The sequence below is a fragment of the Lissotriton helveticus genome, chromosome 1_1 (genome assembly GCF_964261635.1).
Source record: "Lissotriton helveticus chromosome 1_1, aLisHel1.1, whole genome shotgun sequence".
NCBI classification, from domain to species: domain Eukaryota; kingdom Metazoa; phylum Chordata; class Amphibia; order Caudata; family Salamandridae; genus Lissotriton; species Lissotriton helveticus.
The window spans coordinates 463,963,657-463,984,609 of NC_136057.1; the positions used below are offsets into that span (position 1 = coordinate 463,963,657).

The 20,953-nt window shown below is 47.7% G+C and overlaps 1 protein-coding gene across 1 annotated transcript in view; it reads right to left on the reverse strand.

Annotated features, from left to right (window-relative positions):
- Positions 1-17,325, reverse strand: part of SAMM50 (SAMM50 sorting and assembly machinery component) — a 209,943-nt gene extending 192,618 nt beyond the window's left edge. Inside the window, exon 1 of the mRNA XM_078673862.1 lies at positions 17,113-17,325. Within this exon, the coding sequence (XP_078529988.1) occupies positions 17,113-17,133 (21 nt within the window). The 5' untranslated portion in view covers positions 17,134-17,325. The remainder of the gene's footprint in view (positions 1-17,112) is intronic.
- Between the last annotated feature and the right edge of the window lie 3,628 nt (positions 17,326-20,953).

Consider the following 20,953-nt stretch of genomic DNA (forward strand, 5'->3'; position numbering starts at 1 on the left):
GAGGAGCGGGGGACATTGCCAAAAGCGGAACGGCTGCCATCGGACCGGGGGAAACTTACCTGCTCGTTGCCTCGCCGCCTCTGGGGTGCTCACGCTGCAGCTCTCTCCCGCCGCAGTGGTCCAGTGAGGCCAGTGGACGCCGCGGGGAGACTACAGCTACCAGAGTGCTCGGCAAGCACTCCCGCCCACTTCCACCTGCCAGCGCGCCCGGAGGCGCTTCAAAGGGCGAAGGCTCCATCTGAGGAGCGGGGGACATTGCCAAAAGCGGAACGGCTGCCATCGGACCGGGGGAAACTTACCTGCTCGTTGCCTCGCCGCCTCTGGGGTGCTCAGGCTGCAGCTCTCTCCCGCCGCAGTGGTCCAGTGAGGCCAGTGGACGCCGCGGGGAGACTACAGCTCCCAGAGTGCTCGGCAAGCACTCCCGCCCACTTCCGCCTGCCAGCGTGCCCGGAGGCGCTTCAATGGGCGAAGGCTACGTCCGCGTCGCGGGACGCGCGCGGGCGGGTGCCGGGCAAAGGGCGGGCCCTCAGCGGCCGGAAGAGGACGGGACGGGCCACGGACCTTGGCTCCAACGTAGGACCCAGAACAATTAAGTGAGACTTTGAATTGTTTTAATTATATGGTACTTTTTTATACATTTAATCATACTGGGAAATTGTGCATTACATTGAGGTAACATAGTTTTTGCATTAGCTGCTAACATGCCTACAAAAACCACGGACCCATCAGCAGCAGGTCTACGCACCATGGATAACTTTCTGGTAAAAAACGTTACACTAATAAACAACGAACGTAGGGCTTCATTGGGCAGTAAAAGTTTGCCACCTGTCATGGATATTTTGCCTAATGAAGCTGCTGAAGGTCTAGAAGGCGCTCTAGAACATGCCACGAATAATACAGAGGGACCCAGCTTAGTGATACAGGCACAGGTACACTCTGAGAAGCCTGTGGACCTGCTTAACACTTCGGAGGAAGACTCAGTAGTGGAAGAGGCATTAGAGGTCTCTTCTTCACAAAGACCAGTGAGGAAGTGTAGAAAGAATCAGGGGAGGCGTGGGGGGAAATCAACAAAAACTAAATCCCATATCACTCCACCTAATACATCTAAAGCCACTAACACTAACAGCGCAAGTAACCAGGGCCAAGAAGAACCTAACCAAGAGGGCAATAACAACGAGGGAAGTATGATCTTGTCTGACTCTAACTTAGAAGCATTAATTAATACAATAGTAGGAAAGCTAGAGGCCAAAATTTCCGATCTAATCTGCCCAATAATGTCGAGATTGGATAAAGTTGCTTCTGAGGTAGAAAGATTAGGCAGTTTGGTGGCGGTTCATTTAACCCCTCCCCCAGACATTACTGCCCCAAAAGTTGTTCCTGTCGGGGACGGGAAGGGGAATACACCCAGGGGACAGAGTGTGCAGCAGCAGCAGCAGCCGAATCCACAGTGTTTGGCTGGTCCCAGGGCAGCACCATCGTCAGTTCTAGTAAATCAGCCATTACAACAGGCCCCTGTAACCCTAGGTACTCGTACAGTAGCACCACAGAGACCTAGACTTAGGAATGTAAATCTCCCCCCTGATTGTGTGCCTTACGTGGTGGTGTTAACCAATGTTCCACGTTACGAGGAAGTACCAGCCCAACCACATGGAGAATCGCACGACTCCTTAAAAAACAAAACGGTGGCGTGGCTAAACAAGAACTGTGGTTACCCAACCCACTATTATGACCAAATTATATCTACAGAAAGGGTCAATTGGGTGGGCCCCTCGAGGAAAGCTACTACGGGGGATTGCGTGGTTGTTAACTTCCAGCACCCCCAACATGTCGCAACAGTCTTACTGCGCGCATCCTCACTGGTCTATAAAGCAAATAGTGTCTGTGTGCACCCCTTGGGATACTTTTACGTGCCTGACCAGAATTCCACCAAACTCCTGCCTCCAAAACATCGTGGGTACAGACTTACTTCACATGCTCAGACCCCAAGGCCGGTAGCACCATACATGTATAACAACAATAGTAATGGGCTGATACCAGCAGTTACTCCTAATGATTGGCAGACACCAGTAGCAAATCCCAATGCTGACATCCAGAGCACGAGAGGGTACAATGTTCCTATACATAATCGTTTTGAAATGTTTTCAGGGTTGGATGCCTGCGACTGACTGATGGCTTCGGTGAGACATAGTACCGTGCAGTCTCCCGTAGCGCAACAGACAGAGGTGATCTTATCACCAATATCAAAAAATAATGTTATATGTTGGAATGTGGCGGGCTTAGAAATTAAAATGCAAGATGAAAACTGGCTAACATACATTAGGGGCTTTCAGATTATCTGCCTACAAGAGACTTGGGCAGTGAATTGTGCAATGTACATTGAAGGCTATAAGGCATACTTTGTACCTGCTGTATCAGCAAACCGGGGAAGACCAAAGGGAGGTATGGTAATGTTTATATCGGAAGCTCTGAAATGTACAATTGTTAGTAGGCCCTCAAGCAACCTTGGTATACAAGGTTTAGTTTTATCTGCGGGCAATTGTAAGGTTGGTTTGATAAACTTTTATAACTCTATTAATAATGCTACAAGTCATGACAACTTAGAAATTTTAAGTGATTATATTGGCACATCAATGAGGGATTGTTGACATTACTTGTTGATCATGGGCGATTTTAACATTCACCCTTGTGGTGACCCCCTAGGGAAAAACCTCCAGGAACTACATTGTCCCAGATTAAATGGTATACACCTGGAACACACTGTGGAGGGGGCTTGTTTTAATAATTTTCTCAATGATCATGACCTTACTATAGCAATGGGATTATGTGACCCCACAAAACGTTTTCTTACCCCAACTTTTAAAGGGCATGGGAAGGGGACGTTTATTGATTACATGCTGCTAACCTTGCCCATGCAGGTCTTTGTGCGTTCATTCTCTATAGATATCAACCCATTCAGCGATCACAACCCTCTGACTATACACTTACAGGGGCCCTGGATGGCTAGTGAAAACCGTAACCCAGCTAAGGGTAGGGTAACAGCAGTTGATGGCAGACGTCGCCTAAAATGGTCCATGTGCACTTCAGACCTCATATATCAGAATATCCTAAATAATTGCAGGGATATAATCGCTAGATGCACTCAGGCTGATTCTGATCCAACTCAGGTTCTGTCTGACTTTCAGAGCTTAACAGACAAAATAGCTATTTCAATGACAGAACCCTCAAAGAGTAGAGGGAGGGAGGGTCCGAGGTGGTTCAACAAGGAATGCTCTAAAGCAGCTCGTGACCTCAGAGTGGCCTTGTCGTTAAATCCAAGAAACAAGGAACTAGTACAGAGATCTCGTAAAGAGTATAAATCTGTCATTGCCTCGCGGAAGGAGTCACTGAAAAACGAGGCTTGGGCTGAGATCCTGGAACCACAAACACTGAAAAATAGTGCTAGATTTTGGGCGGTGCTCAAGAAACCCTTCCTGGTAAAAGACTCGGGGGAGGGGTTAGAATGTGTTATAACAAAAGATGAATGGGTTGCACATTTTAAACAACTGTATGGGGGTTGTGAATCCAATGTGGCATCCTTTGAATGCACCAACGGGGATCCTTGTCTGAATGTTAGTATAGGAGAGGTTTTGGTGGGAATAGAGGGGCTCACACGGGGCAAATCACCTGGCCCTGATGGGATACCTCCAGACCTTTTCAAATCTGATCCTAACTTCTGGGCCCCGATTATTGTGGCGGTTATCAACGCAGCTGCGAGAGTTGGTTGCCCGTCATCATGGGGGCTCTCCACTATTGTACCCATATTTAAAAAAGAGGATAGGGACAGCCCCCTCTGTTACAGGCCTATCTCCCTGATTAACTCCATGGCGAAATTAGTGGGGAGAATTGTACTGCGGCGACTCTCTGACTGGACACGGGACAATAATATATTGTCTATTACCCAATATGGTTTTTGTAATGGCCGCTCGACCATAACTCAATGTCTAAACCTTTTTTTAATACTTAGTAAATATACCATTGCCCAAAAGGGCACAGTCCATCTGGCCTTCATGGACCTCTCCTCAGCTTTCGACTGTGTCAACAGGGGGAAGCTGTGGGGGTCCATGAAGGATAAGGGAGTAGACAGCGGCATTATAAATTTTCTGGTTGACCTTCATAGCAACACAAGTGCTAATATAAGGTATTGTCAAGACCTGTCAGTAACCGATGATTTTAGAACCGGGAAGGGGGTGCGGCAAGGCTGCATACTAGCCCCTTTCCTTTTTAATTTTTATATAAATGAGTTGGACAGCGTTTTACAGGGGGTGAAATCAGACAGTCCAAGAGTGGGGAAAAGAAGCATCCCTGTTCTGCTATACGCAGATGATGCGGTGTTGTTAGCAAGAACTGAAAATGGCCTACAATTGCTACTTAACGCATTTAAAAAATTTATGGAAGACAGAGATCTGTTAGTGAATAATTCCAAATCTTTCATCATGCAGGTGGGGAAACAGCCAAAGAGACATTACACCTTTAAACTAGATAAGGCAGTAATACCATTTTCTAATACATTCTCCTACTTAGGAGTACTCTTTGACTCCAAATTATCCTGGGCCCCGCAACTGGCTAAGAAAAAAAGTGATGTGACTAGGGTTAATTCCTCCATTTTTAGCTTTGCTTCAAAGCTTGGAAAAAAGCCTACGGCTGCTATGATCAAATTATATGACGCAAAATCTGTTGTTACAGCAGCATACGGGAGTGAGCTTTGGGGCTATTTGTCTGGGGAACAACTTCAGACCACAGAGAATTCGTTTTATAAACGGCTTCTATGTGTCCCAGTTTCCACCTCCAACTTTGTGGTTCATGAGGAACTAGGAGTGGGGTATTTGAGCGATATCCTGTCCCTACGACCTCTGGTATGCTGGTTGAAAATGTGGTTATGTGAAGAAATTCCCCTAACACATTTAATTGTTAATGACTTTATGGCACTTGAGAACGCGTCAGGCACTCCCTGGCTGAAGTATTTAAAAACATGTTTCACTGATATGGGTCGCCCTGACTTGTTCGAATGTCCATCAAGAATTGTAAAGGCGGACATTGATCTAGTCAAGCAGGTGTTTCTCCAACGTAAGAAGGCTGAGAGGGAGGCCGTGTTAAAATCTAGATCGTGGCGTAAACATTATCGGCGCCATCTTGTCTCTTTTCAGATCCATGCGTGCGCGTAAGCAGCAGCCATTTTGAATGCCATGATCTCCCTGCCCACGGTCGATAGCCAGCCCCCCCCCCCTCTCGCCCTCTCGCCTCTTAAACATCCCCCGCGCTCGGACAGCCCCCGATCTCTCCTGCCTGGGCCATAACGCACCTCCAGCGCGACCCTGCCTCCGAGCCACATCCCGTGCCGAAACCCCCACACTCTTTCATCTCATCCATAAAACGGGTCCTTTGATAACCTCTTCCTCCTTGCCCGATTGTCCGGCCCGACCCCAGGCCATCACTTAGCCCAACAGATGCGGTTTATTGTCCCTACTGTAGGACCTCGCCTCACATCAAAGGAGCGGGGATTAATCGATGCCCTCACACCCCTAGATCCGATCGATCGCCCGCATTCCTGTTCCCAGCGGAATATCCAGCTGCGCGATAGCCATCATGCTGAGAATGGGGTGGAGACTCCTACTGTAGATATGTGTGGGAACGGGCCTGAACCGGGGATTCCAAAGACGCCTTTTTCCATACTTCAAAGCATTACCAAGAATGTGTTGCATGTAATAAAGTAATAAACCAGTGTATAAGAGGCCAGGCCTCTGAGATGTGGGGAGAGCACCTCGAGAAGATACCCTGTTGTCTGATTTGACGTGTTCTGTTCCGTCGGAAATAAACTCCTGTTTCCTGCCTTCCAGTCTCCAGCGCCTGCCTCTTTATTTGGTAATCGTGAGTTGGGTGAGAAGCGGCTAACGCCGGGCAAACCTAGAAAAGGGGTAAAACGACCTGATCTGCCTGAACCCTTTTTCATCAATTGGCGTCCCAAACGTGGGGCCCATCAGCGACACATGGATCCAGTAGGAGAGGTCCCGACGACGGAGTGAACGACTGCAACGATCGGGAAGTGCACCTGCCCGATAGACCCTCGTCTGGCAGCCGATCATCCGAACTTCACTGGTTCCGAGCAGACCTCTCTCGAGTGATCTACGGTCCTGACTGGGAACCATCAGGAGTGCCACAGCAATTACGGAGAATAGAGGACGATCGGGCGCTGGAAGCGGAAGACGAGAAACTGTCCATACGGTCCAGGTAAGGTGTAGCACGACAAACTGGGAAATATTTGATTGTTTGATTGGAAAATACTAGTATTACTCTCCGAATTGTTGGTTCTCTTGGAGATTCTCTGTCTGCAAACTGAGAGGGATAAAAGTATTCTCTCTTCCTTTGCAGGTAGTGAAGGGTAGGTAACGCAGGCCTTTGCCCCCGTTGTAATCCGTCGTGCCTATCTTTCTCCCCCGCTGATTGATTGTTTGCCCGAACATTGTTTGTTCGAGGATTGTTTTCTCGAGAATTCTCTGTCTACAAACGGGGAAGGATAAAAGTATTCTGTCCTCCTTTGCAGATAGTGAAGAATAGGTAACGCAGGCTTTTGCCCCCATTGTAACCCGTCGTGCCTATTTCTTTCTCGCCACTGATTGTTTGATTGAACGGACATTAATTGTTCGATATTGGTTCTCTCTTTGGGTATTCCCTATTTGCGAATACTGCAGAATAGAAATATTCTGTCCAGTCTTCACAAAGTAGTGAAGGATAGGTAGTGCAGACTTTTGTCCCTGTTGTAACCCGTCATGCCTATCTTCTCCCCATTGGTCAGTAGTTGGTTCAGCCTGGACCGCTTATTAGAGGTGGATCATCCGGCTCCTCTGGAGGGCACCCCTAATAAGGATATGTTTTTAAAATATGGACTAGTCGCCGTAGCTTATAGTAAGTTATGGAATAAATATACTAAAAAGGATCAGGAAAGTCAGTGGCCACTGATAGGATCCTTCGATGACACAAAAATAAGCGTGCTGGAAACAGCCCTTTGTAACAATAAAACCACGCCCACTATGCTTGATAGTTTCGGCATGTGGCGCAAAGAAGCAGAGCAACGAAAGAAATGAGAAGAAGCGAGAATAGGAAAAGAGTTACGAAAGGCAGCCCACCTGGCCGCTAAGAAACTAGAAGAAGAGATAAAAGAAAGGGAGGAAGCCAGACAAAAACAGGAATCTGAGTCGACAGGCCAGTGTCCTGTTAGGACCACCTCTACGCTCTACCCTGAGCTGACCTCCAAACAACGGGCGAACGATGAGCTGCTGCTAGGTCCTCCGATCATCTATATGCCCCCCCCATATGCGCCCTCCCAACCCCTAGTACAGCACTTGCCAGCTCCGAGTGCAAATGAGAATAACCTTGAAGCTAGTGCCCCAGCCCTCACGGCCTCCGCTCCGGCCGTATTAGTAACGACATCAGATGAACCCAAGACTAGCAAGCAGCCACCGGGTAGACTGAATAGATTGAGCAAAGATGAGCGAGAGGGAATTGACAAGATAGCAAAGGCACTGGTAGAACGGAAGGAGAGCGAAGAATACACAATGGATATGCACAATTCGCATGCCGGTAGCCACAGACGGCATTTCATTTTACGGTTTAGTTACCACACCCTGAACGCATATGAGGATAGGTATCAGAATCGGGGTCCTGCTAAACTGACAGCGTTATATAGAAAAGTCGATATTGGTGACGAGGCCGAGCGTGACGCGGCGGACCTCTTCATGCAAACGCTTGAGGTTTTCCGCCACCTCACGGAACAGAAACCAGAAGTTAAGAGTACAGTTCCCGAGACGACTGGGTCCCCATCAGAAGTAGGCAACACTATGATGCCTATCAGAGAAGCCGCCCCCTACTGGGTTCCCCCACGAGGTCAGGGAACGAACGACGATATCAACCATGCAGATGCAAAGGGGAGGGTTGTGTACAACTGGGTTTATCAACCATGGGATCGGCAAGATATTTTAACTTTTAGGCAAACCCTACCCGATTTAAGAAAGAACCCGACAGCATTTTATACCGAACTAGGTACAGCCTTGGGCTCAACCATAATGACTCTAGCGGACATTGACTTGTTTTTCGGGTTATGTCTGCCGGCTGACGTGTGGAAGCAAATCCGGAAAACCGACCACACAGATCTGTTCGGACATACCTGGAATCAACTCAGTGAACTAGATGGGCAACGGGAGCCCGGAAAGAAACCTGTAAAAGACATACTGGAACTCCCAGACAAAATAGTTCAGAAGCTAAAGACATTGATCCCAGAGAAGAAGGTAGACTGGTCGGTAGTCACGGCTTGCCGTCAGAAACCCCAGGAAGACGTATCAGAATACTTCTCCCGATTTAAGACGGTGTTCTCCGACTACAGTGGCCAAGACATGACCACTGCAACCGGACAACACCTATTCGTGCAAAACTACGTAAAGGGGCTATCGCAAGAGGTCTCCCAAAAGTTACAGACGAGCGAGAGTAGTTGGGGGGCCTCCAAACCTGCAGCTATCCTTCAGATGGCTCAGTATTACGAACACCAAAAGAACGAGAACGAGAGGGCGACTGAGAAAAAGAAAAAGGACTTGAAAGAACGAGTGATGATTGCTCAATTGCAGGGAGTGACGACAGGAAGGGAACGGTATAGAGGAAACTACCAACCGAACGCCCCTAGAAATTCACCCCCTAGAGACCGCACACCCACACCCGGCGCTCCACGAACAGACCTCGATGAGAACCAGTGTGCGTTTTGCAAAGGATTTGGCCATTGGAAGTCTCAATGCCCGGTCCTCCTGGAAATGATTAAAAATAAAGAGACAAGGGACATGGCAAATGGCCCCAGGACTAGAGGGCAGGGACGAGGGCACACCCACGACACCAACAATGACAGACCTGGCAGACCGAACACATTTGACCGCCCCCGACAGAATCAGTGCCAACAGTCTGACTGCGACAACGCTCACGACTTTGCATAGGACTGCCAAGGGCAAGGAAGGGATCCAGTCGAGCTCTATGTTGACCAGCAAGGTCCTTACGTCACCGCTAAGGTCCTAGGTACGAAGTCTCCATTTCTGGTAGACACTGGCGCGACACGTAGTGCGTTATCTAAACGACTGATTCCAAGGGCACCCTTGTCTGGCTCACACATAACATCAATAGGCTTTGATGGAACGCCCTCCACTAACCCTTTATCCGCACCGGTTTCCTTCGACTTGGACAGTAACCCCACTGACACGACGTTTCTGCTTTCCTCCAACACCCCCGATGCCATTATGGGACTTGACTTACTAAAGCATTTCCGAGCTACTATCAGGTGTTCACAGGACGGGGTTTGAGTCATTCTGTACGATAACCCGACTCTGCTCAGACATCATCATGCACGACACATGCTCTCCATCTCTGACACTGACACATCCTTACTTCACTCTCTACCTCTGTATCTATGGGCTAAAACTGACGCTGATGTAGGACGAATGATGATCGACCCCGTGCGCATAACTGTCCGCCAAGATGCGATACTCCCAAAACTCCCACAATATCGGATATCGCCCGAAGGTGAGAAGGCATTGGTGATGATAATCCAGTCCCTGGTAGAGGCAGGAGTGGTAGAGGAAGTAGTCAGCAATATTTGCAACAGCCCTATCCTACCCATTGTGAAGAAGCAGGGCGAAGGAGATGAGAAAGCGTACCGCTTCATCATCGACCTTCGAGAGGTCAACAAGGTAGTTGTACCTCAGTACCCTGTAGTCTCAGATATCGCCACCATTCTGACCCTGATTCCTTCCACAGCCACCACCTTCACTATAATAGACCTCAAAAACGCTCTCTTCTCCATCCCCATCCACCCGGACAGCCGCTACCTTTTCGGCTTCACGTTAAAATCCCGCTCATATAGATTTTGTAGAGCTCCCCAAGGTTACACAGAAAGCCCCAGCATCTATAGCCAGGCCCTCAAGAGGCAGCTGGACGCCGTTCAGCTACCGGAGTGAGTATTGTTGGTACAGTACGTCGATGACATCCTTTTGGCGGCCGACACCACTCCACTTGCAGTCACAGCCACCATCCAACTCTTGCACTTCCTTGCGGAAAATGGCCACAAGGTCTCCAAGAAGAAGTTGCAATTCTGCCAACCCCAGGTCACCTACCTAGGCCACCTCTTGTCCAAAGACGGGAGAAAACTTACACCCGATCGAATTCAGGCCATTCTAGACACCCCTGTCCCAAAGACCCAGAAACAAGTCCGCTCCCTGGTAGGCCTCACCTCCTTCTGCCGGCAGTGGTTGCCAAATTTCAGCCTTATTGTAAAACCACTACTTTCCCTGCTAGCCAAAGATGTCCCCTCCCCACTCCCTTGGTCCCCCGAATGCCAATCGTCCTTCAAAGAACTTCGAGACGCCCTTTGTTCTGCACCGGTCCTAGGAACCCCCGATTACACAAAGCCCTTCTCTCTCTACACTCACGAAAGGGAGGGGTGCGCTTTGTCTGTCCTGACTCAAACCATTGGCCCAAGCAACGACCATGTGCCTATTTCTCTGCCACCCTTGACCCCGTAGCGAGAGCCTTGCCTGCCTGCCTTCGAGCCGTAGCTGCCGCTGCTGTCTCTATCCGACAAAGTGAGGGGATCGTACTCTCGAATTCCCTCACGGTATTGGTGCCCCATGCTGTTGACACCCTCCTAAACCAGACTAAGACGCAACACCTGACCAGCGCACGACTGACCGGGTACGAACTAACCCTGCTTGCACCCCACATTACGCTGAAAAGATGCACCACACTGAACCCAGCCACCTTGTTGCCCCTGCCCGAAAACGACCCGAACGTCCCCCCTATACATGACTGTGTGACCCTCACAGACGAACAGACTAGGAGTAGAGTTGACCTCCGGGACACCGCCTTCACAGACCCTGACGGAGAGCTATGGGTAGACGGTTCTTGCATAAAACTCCCCGACGGCACCACCTCAGCTGCCTATGCAGTTACCACAGCCCAAACCGTAGTTGAAACTGCCCGCATCGCGCAGCGATCCGCACAGGCGGCAGAACTGATTGCCCTCACACGAGCATGTATTATAGCGACAGGGACTACTGCAAACATTTACACGGACAGCCAGTACGCCTTCGGAGTGGTTCACCATTTTGGACTCTTATGGAGGGAAAGGGGATTCTTGACGTCCCACGGCACGCCCATCCTCCACGGAGATTTAGTCTCCGCCCTGATTGAAGCAGTTCTCCTTCCCAAATGATTAGCGGTAATCAAATGTCAGGCACACAAGAAGGTGACAGACTTAGTCGGACAGGGAAACGCACTGGCCAACATCACTGCCCGAACCACAGCTGAGAATAGGACAACGACACGTATGTATGTGACCAGGTCACAAGCAGAAAAATGGACTGAAGCTAGGGAAACGATTAGGGACATCCAGATGGCCAGCTCACCACACGAATTGACTGAATGGGCACGGGTGGGATTGAAAGACGAGGAAGGCTGCTGGCGGACAAAGGACACTAACAAATGGTTGCTACCCAATTCATACCTGATCCCCATACTGACTATGGCTCACTCCCCTGCGCACATAGGATCTGCCCCCATGATCGAACTCATCTCCAAGGTCTGGCACAACGACAAAATCCCCGACTCAGCCAGACGCCTGGTCCAGCAATGCCTTATCTGTTTGCAACACAACCCTGGGAAAGGAACTGTGGTACCCCGGGGAGGGTTTGGGGTCCCCGACCATCCCTTTGAGATCCTCCAGATGGACTACATCCAACTAGAAAGATGCCAAAACCTGAAGTATGCATTAGTCATTGTGTGTGCCTTCAGCAAATGGGTAGAAGCCTATCCAACCCGTGATAACACTGCCATGACCACTGCCAAAGTACTACTGAAAGAATTTTTCCCTCGCTACGGCCTTTGTCGAATTCTATGGAGCGACAACGGCCCCCACTTCATAGCTGAAGTTATCCAACTAATCTTGAAAGGGCTGGGGGCAAAACAGAGGTTTCATACAGTCTTTCACCCCCAATCTGCTGGCTTAGTTGAGCGACACAACGCCACACTGAAACTAAAACTGTCGAAGATAGTGTCCACCACAGGACTTAAATGGCCAGATGCCCTCCCACTGGCATTGCTATTGATGCGCTCCACTCCCACTAAGCACCATTTGACCCCCTACGAGGTTGTATTTGGGCGACCAATGAATCTCTGGACTGCCCCTAAACCGACCTCCGTTCACGACGTCCCAGACGTCCTACTGTCTGATTACTTGTGCAAATTGACTAAAACATTGTCTGTCATTCATCAGCAGGTGCAGCAGGCCATCCCCGATGCTTCCAGGGGTCCGGGTCACGATATCCAACCAGGAGATTATGTGCTGATCCGGAATTTCCAACGGACAAAGAGTCTGGAACCCCGGTGGACGGGCCCCTGGCAAGTACTGATTACCACCCGAACGGCTCTTCGAGTGGAGGGGAAGCGACACTGGCTGCACGCACACCACTGTAAGAAGGTCTCCTCGACCCTGACCACGACAGAAAACGTCAGCACCCAAGAAGAACTGCTGAACAAAGACCGGCCATCATTGAACTGTTATCCTGATACCGAGGCACTCGAACTTGCAAAATTCTCTGATCCCACTGTGCCATCCAGGGAAGGGTATTTCCTGCGTCGAAAGGAGGGAGCTTCGGCTAAGTAGACCACAGACTAAGTTGAATCTCAGAACGGTAGCCTAAACACAACCAAGGGTTACCCGAAGAGAGGCTAAACGAAGTCAGCGGTTCTGCCCACTACCGAGCACCTAGAAGATGATGGAAGCGCCAGATAAGAAGATGATGGAAGCGCCAGATAAGAAGACGACGGAAACAACAGGAAATACCCGTTATCGAAACCCAAAGACTGACAGTATACACAAATCGAAAACAATTGCTCTTTTCATTGTCCTCCTCTTTTGCCTCCTCCTCATGACTTCCTTCTGGATCATGGAAGAGAGCGCACCCGCTCATCAGATATTGCTGACCACTGCACAGCCAACCACTATGAATGAACATCACCTGATCTCCCTTTCGCCTCAGCTCCGAGAAAGGCGTAAGGAGTTCTGGAACAATTCCTTCGTACAACTGTTGCACCAACACAACCTTGCCGCCAACGCCACAAACTGCTGGATCTGCGGGTTGCTCCCGCATGCCACCGGACACTCCATCCCTTTCATCCCTTCCCCTTTCTCAGTTCACGGTTCTTGCCTTGCCTGGTTGATCCTCTTGCAAGAGAGCTACAAGGACAACGCCACTTCTGGTCAAACAGTGTCACACTTCTACCACGGGTTCTGGCTGAACAAAACCGGAAGGACTTCTGCCCCCTTTTGTCCTTTGACCTCTGGCTCCTCCTTCCAGATGGACATCCCTGCCAAGGAACGAGTCGAAATGCAGGTGTTCCTTAATCCTGCCAGACCCACCTTCTCCTACCTACGGAAACGAACTGCTGCCACTCTGACGGTGGCTCTGTCTGTTATCAATGTCACGGGCCTCGTGTGCCTCGAAGGCTTGGGTACACAGCTGGTGGGTCACAGTTCCTGCCACATCACCAGAACATTGGACTCCACCGATCCCCCCTCCTTTGTTGCTTCTCCGAATATGTGCTTTGTTTGTGGCACCAAAGCTTACACTTGGCTTCCAAAAAGTTGGGGGGGTACCTGCTACATCGCCTTTGTTCTCCCTCCAACGTACGTGGCCCCAGCAAACCATCACCGGCAGAAGCACGCAAGAGACATTGAACAAGCCGACTCCACTGGAGCACAGTTCCTGGATGCAGTGAAGGGACTTGTTCTTCTGTGGGGCCCAATGGCAAACAGCCACGCCATCCGCCACCTGACCCAGGCAGTAGAAACGACCATGAACATCACTGCTGGCATCCTCACTAACAATACGGCCGAGCTTCAGGCAGTCCGCCTGGTGGCTCTTCAGAACCGCCTTGTTCTAGATGTAGTTCTAGCTGACCGAGGAGGAGCATGCCGCATCATTGGATCCAGCTGTTGCACCTACGTGCCAGATAACTCGCCCTCAGTCTACAAAGCAATCGAACACCTCCACAGACTTTCCTCAGAAGTTCACCAGGAACAGGAAGGATGGTCGCTTGGAAGCTGGTTTTGGGGCACTTTGAAGGACTGGGGATGGAGGTTATTCACATTTATATTGATACCGGTCGTGATACTGTGTGGGTGTTGCCTAGGTATTCAATGTTTGCCACCTCTGTGTTCGCTCATTGTTAACTGCATGTGCCCTAAGACTTCGGACTTCAAAACTGAACACATGTAAGCATTATATGACCTCGAAATAAGAAATATAATGGGGATTGACGTAAATTAACAAGCTGGCTAGATATGTTGAAAAGGGAGGACTGTTAAAATCTAGATCGTGGCGTAAACATTATCGGCGCCATCTTGTCTCTTTTCAGATCCATGCGTGCGCGTAAGCAGCAGCCATTTTGAACGCCATGATCTCCCTGCCCACGGTCGATAGCCAGCCCCCCCCCTCTCGCCTCTTAAACATCCCCCGCGCTCGGACAGCCCCCGATCTCTCCTGCCTGGGCCATAACGCACCTCCAGCGCGACCCTGCCTCCGAGCCACATCCCGTGCCGAAACCCCCACACTCTTTCATCTCATCCATAAAACGGGTCCTTTGATAACCTCTTCCTCCTTGCCCGATTGTCCGGCCCGACCCCAGGCCATCACTTAGCCCAACAGATGCGGTTTATTGTCCCTACTGTAGGACCTCGCCTCACATCAAAGGAGCGGGGATTAATCGATGCCCTCACACCCCTAGATCCGATCGATCGCCCGCATTCCTGTTCCCAGCGGAAAATCCTGCTGCGCGATAGCCATCATATGTGTGGGAACGGGCCTGAACCGGGGATTCCAAAGACGCCTTTTTCCATACTTCAAAGCATTACCAAGAATGTGTTGCATGTAATAAAGTGATAAACCAGTGTATAAGAGGCCAGGCCTCAGAGATGTGGGGAGAGCACCTCGAGAAGATACCCTGTTGTCTGATTTGACGTGTTCTGTTCCGTCGGAAATAAACTCCTGTTTTCTGCCTTCCAGGCTCCAGCGCCTGCCTCTTTATTTGGTAATCGTGAGTTGGGTGAGAAGCGGCTAACGCCGGGCAAACCTAGAAAAGGGGTAAAACGACCTGATCTGCCTGAACCCTTTTTCAACAGCCGCTGAGTTACAAAAAGTTAGCGTAAGGAAATTTATCATGGTCAAAACATGTTTGACAACAGAGCCTTATCTACTCAGCACTTTCAGTACCCATGATAAATTTATGCTAACAAGATTTAGATTTAACCTGTTTCAACATCTGCTTATTAGACCAAAAAAAGAGAGCTTCTGTAAAACTGTATCACCCTGTGGCTGCGACGGAAAGTCTCCACAGGATATGATTTTATGCAGATTTTATGAATTCCCTCGTAAACGCTTTTTAATTGCTCTTTTAAAAAAAATGAATTTTAACCAGAGACGACCAGCCTTTTTATATTTACAAATGCTACACAGTAATAGTGTCCTTCAAGTCCTTGAATTTTTTAAACTGGCTCTTAAACTGCGATTATGTTTGGACCAATGAATGAATTAATGGATGTAATGTTTTCAGCTTTCTTATCATCTGTAATGTTATACTATACACAGATATTTGTAGAATGTACTGTATGTTGTAATGCACTTTTATGGTTGAAATACACCGAATAAAGTTTCCTTTGAATTGAATTGAATTACAAGCATTATCCCGTAACCTTTTGGGTGATTGATTGCTAATAGTATGCTTGGAAACAGGAGACTGGAGCAGCTACCATGTTTTCTGAATTCTAGAAAGCAGTATGTTTGCATCCACTCAATAAGTAATTCTTTAAGTGCAGATTTACAGCTTTTATAGTAAACTGTTCATATTATGTATTTGTCACTGATTTGTCATTAAACAAATGCATTATAAATGCATTTGTTTCAGTTACAGCTATTGGCATTGTAACTGGCAATGTCTCTTATGTGTTATGGAGTGTATGGATGTGGTATGTATGTTCGAAACTGCCTGTTCTGTAATTATCTGCTGAGGAGCACTGTCATTCTGTCCGCTCGAGTGAAGTAAAATTGTAGTCCTTGTTCTATTTCCTTGAAATGTCCCGGTTGTTGGCTTTACAATTCTGGTCACCCTAGATGTATGGCCAAAGTGAACGAGTGAGGAGGCATCAAAGAAAAGCGACATCTGAGTGAGCCAATGGGAAGTAGGAGGCGGGGAAAACGCAGAGATATTGATGACAAAAGGTCTTGCAGACATTGCATGCGCCCTGATTCTCGACCTAAAAATTAACAAGTTAAAGCTCTCAATGAAATCGGAAATGATTATAAAAACCAACACAGACCTAGCTGATACGATTCAGGTACCCCAGACCCGACTGCCAAGCCAAAAATGTTTATTTGGGGGTTTGTCATGTCCTAAACATCCCCGCTGAAGCTATACTAGTGACGACACTGTGACAGTATTCTACTAATTTGGAATAAGGATGTTTCATGTCAATACAAGTTCTTATAGAAATTGCTGTTATATTTGCTTTACTGCTCAAGGGTGCGTAGAAGATTAAGGCCAGACACGTGTGAAATATCCAAGTCAAGCATGTTGTGTCAACAGTTTATTTTCTTTTTTTTTTTTACAAATACGCTGTTAAAATTGAGTGATTATCATCAGTGTGGTCAGAAATACTCTGGGAAGTGTTCAACCACAGCTGGAACAAGGAAGCCTCGATATGGAAAATCGCTAAAAGTAATTTACAATGTCGTCCCCAAGACCCAAGGTCTCATCATTGTTTGCAAATGTTTGAATAGAAAGAAAAGCTTGGCAGTGCACTTTATTCACTAAGAAGGGCATTAGTGTTCACAAGAAATAGCTTTAAGCACAATGCCCTGCTTGACGATGCTACCCCTTTACCGTTATAAGATTCAATCAATAATTTGTACCCATATTCTAGAGCTGCGACCTGGTAACCCCGGAAGGTCACGCGAGACTGACAGCGTGTAGCACCAGAAGGCAGCGCCCACTTACCCGTGCATGAACGGTGCCCATGTCTGCTACTTCTGAGGGCTCTGTTTGGGCAGGGAGCAGTGATCCACTGGCTCGACAGCAGCCACTGCAGGGATTGATAGTATTGTGGTGAAGTGGCCACTCTTTTCCATTAGAGGCACGAAAGTGACATGTTCCAATTAGAGAAAAGACTCTTAGCAACGATGTAACTCATGTGACCAGCACGTCACGTCCGTCCTATGCACGTCGTGCGTGTGGCTACGTCCGCCGTCAACAGTACAAACAATTAGGAGTTAAGCGGGGAATGAACTCTATTGTCAAAGCTACTTAACGAAGTACTGAATGGTGTTGTTATCGAACATTGATTATCCGTGATTAGGGATTCAGCTGTCTAGGGTATAGATGGCAAAGAGTCTCTCGTTATGCGCGAGTAGAGCAAGGGGCTTTGCCGGCCGGCACAGGCTGAAGTCTCCAATGTATGAGAGTTAGCGCTATTATCGTAAAAAATGATCATGTGTTTTACCTTTGTAGTGAGGGTTGTGGGTGCCGGAGTGAGAGTGTGTTGTAGTGAGTTGTTTGGTGAGTGCAGGAGGAGTGTGTTTAAGTGAGTTTTAGTGAGTGCGGGTATTGTAGTGAGGGTTTTAGTGAGTGCTGGTGGGCAAGTGTTGCGGTGAGCTCTGCAGTGGGAGTGTGTTTCAGTGAGGGCTTTAGTGAGCGTAGAACTTGGAGGGCTGTAGTGAGTACTTGAGTGGGAGCACTGCAGGGCTTTAAGGGGGATGAAAAAACTAGAGGGTCTCAAAGGGGCGTGGCCGGTGTAATTAAGAGTGTGGCTTAAAAACACATACGCTAACAATCTGTTGTTAGCATAGTGTGCCACCAGACTGGTATTTTGCGATTTCTGTCACTGCATCCAGATATATGATACAAGTAACATTATACCTACAACAAGCCAGGATTATTAGGTTTGTCGATGGTTGTGATAAATAAGTAATAACTGGCTTTGTTATATAGAATATTGAAAATGCTTCCGTTCTGAAATGTACTATAGCGAGTCTCAACCACACAAATTCAAGGCACATAGAGAGAGAGCTTTGGTTTAAAAATATAAAAACTCAAATTTCCCGTTGTCTATACTGTATCCGTATCCTTGCCCAAATTAATGGAAACCTCCACACACCCATGATATAGCGAGAGAAAGAAAGAGCATTTGGTCAACCGTATTATGAAAATAACGAATGGCACAAGAGAGCAGACGGGCGCTGTTTTGTGCACATGAAAGGGTGAGGACTTCGGGGGGGGGGCTAAGAAATATGTTATTAAACTTGTCGGGAAAGGCTGAAGTAAAGACCACCTGAACTTGCAGCTCAGGTATCTGTGGGTGTGACTATGAGCTATCAGTCCTTTGCAGTGACAGACAGAGCTAGCTTTGACTCTGATGAGAGGAGACAAATTAGTCACTTGAAGATGGCAACCGCCTTTCAAAAGTCTTAACCTCTTCGACGCTCATGACGAGCTGGGCTCCTCATGGCGTAGCCTCCTCGCACGCTCATGACGAGCCCAGCTCGTCACGTAACATGCGATTTTTAAAAACCCAGCGTACGGGCGGAATTCCGCCCGCACGCATGCGGTTAAAGAACATTCTACGGACTCCTTCGAGTCAGCAATGTTGGGTAGAGGCAATTTATAAGCCATTCACATAGGGCAACGTGTTGAAGGCAATACTAGCATTTAGTCGAAACCAGTCAGAAATAAATACTAAGTACACAACAGGATACAGTAAATGTAATAACAGTTGCTGCACAAATATCCGCATGGTGCTGATATGCGCTGTCCTTACTGAGTGTGTTATGTTTCCTAACCTAGGTATAAGTAGCAAAGTGACTTTTTATCTACATTTGTCCTGCCTTGCTCTGCATAACCGTTCTAGCACTGACCGTTTACCCAGTTATGTGCTGAATAAATGTCAATTGGTTTCCTTGAAATTAGCCTAATTTATTATGCATGAGGATTCTTAGTAAAATCCCCTGTACATGACGTGCATATCAGGATTAACATACTCTGTACAAAAGTCATTGCTATCTTGATCCTAGGGCGTTGCATAGTTACAAATATTGATTTAGGCTCATCTACATAATTGTACTAACAACATATTGATTGTGGTAGAACCCCAAGGCTACCTATTTAGTATAAAAGAACCGCACCTTCCCTAGGTAACTAGAGGAGGTGCTTCTAAGCTGACACAAGACACGAAGGTACCTGCACACTGAAACTTCAACACTTCAAGTCTGACATCCTTTACATGGTGTCCAACTCGTGACCAAGACAAGGTCCTTCATTCTCTCCCATCAGGTAATTGGGTTGGCTCTTTCCTAAGGGATTCTTGGCTTTATACACACCTGCATGCTAGGTACAGCTAGGTAGGGTCTGCATCATAGGAGTACGCTTGATTACTGTCATGTTTATATGCATGAATATATTTACTGTTTTAGCACCATGGTAGAATTCTACCTTTTATTTACTCTGTTGGTGCTTGTAATCTCTTACATTAGCTTCTGCCTATTGATTGTAGCAGCAAACATGTTTGATACGAGGATGACGCTGGTTCAAGAAAGGCTTATTGAAAACGTCCCCAACGTTTATTCTGTGTATCTCTCTGAGATTAAGTGAGTACGATTGACTAAGCGAAAAGTACGGTACTGTTTCCACAATCCCTAAGGGTCAAGAGTTGTCATGTTCAATGGTTGCCAGAAACTATTCACTCCTTGCTAAGGTTCGGGGACTTATAGTGGCACTGTGAGCTAGCTGCTCTATAGGCAGACATATCCTGTGGGGGTGTTCAGAATCAGTCTAGACACCAATCCCTCAGTCTATGTTGTCCAACAAATGTGCAGATCTTATGTATTTTTTGGAACTACACGACATGGTGGCGCCAACGTTGGTTTAGTTCTTATTTAAACGTCAAATCTGAGTAGTTCAGTTTTGCTTTCTCAGAGACCCCTGCTCACTTTTAACCAGAGATGTTTGGAGTGGGAAGGAAAAGCTGCAGCAGCTGAATAGGTATATCCTATGTATTGGCTGTAGGCTTTTCAAGCTTGAAGGATTATAGTTGCCACACTGCAAAACCTTATCTCTTTTTCCTTACTATTTCCTACCACAATGTCTGTCAGTGGAGAAGGCGCTGCAGGTATAGGGGAAGAAGAGCAGAAAGTTTCTTGTAACATTACAGAAAATTGCAGACTTGCAGTTACTATGAAATTATTGCAATACGGTCTCCTGGCAATAGGTGGTGGTGTTACCTTCGTGATAGAGGCACACAAAACATTCAGGACAGAGGTATTCTATTCTTGGGTCAAATTTCCACCTGCTGATGCACGCACACAGCTGTTTCATACTTACATTGATGATGACACACCTGAAGAATATTTTCCATACGTGAACGTAAAAGTCCCGTTAACATATCAAGAGCATATTAATTGGTTTAAATGTGCCCTCCCGCACACCACAACAAATGTGAGACTCGATCCGCTCAGCAGAGAATGAGTGACCTGGCCAGGACTGGTTGCTTACACACCACATCCAGAGATTGATACATTGCCAGTAGCAAAATTACGTACACTTTACAGCGATGTGGTAAAACTATACAGAAACCTTACACAGTTCTTAATGCGAGCACTTATAATTCAACCTGTCCGGATTTTTCAAGCTGGTCAACCTCAAATGACTACGACAAATATCAGCCTACAAGCGCTGAACAAGATCATGAGAAGCATTCCCACCAAACGTGAGCAAATGCTATCCTGGATACCACAGAAAATAGCACAGCTTGAAGCAGTACTTCCCCATCCGGGCCCGCAGGAAAAAC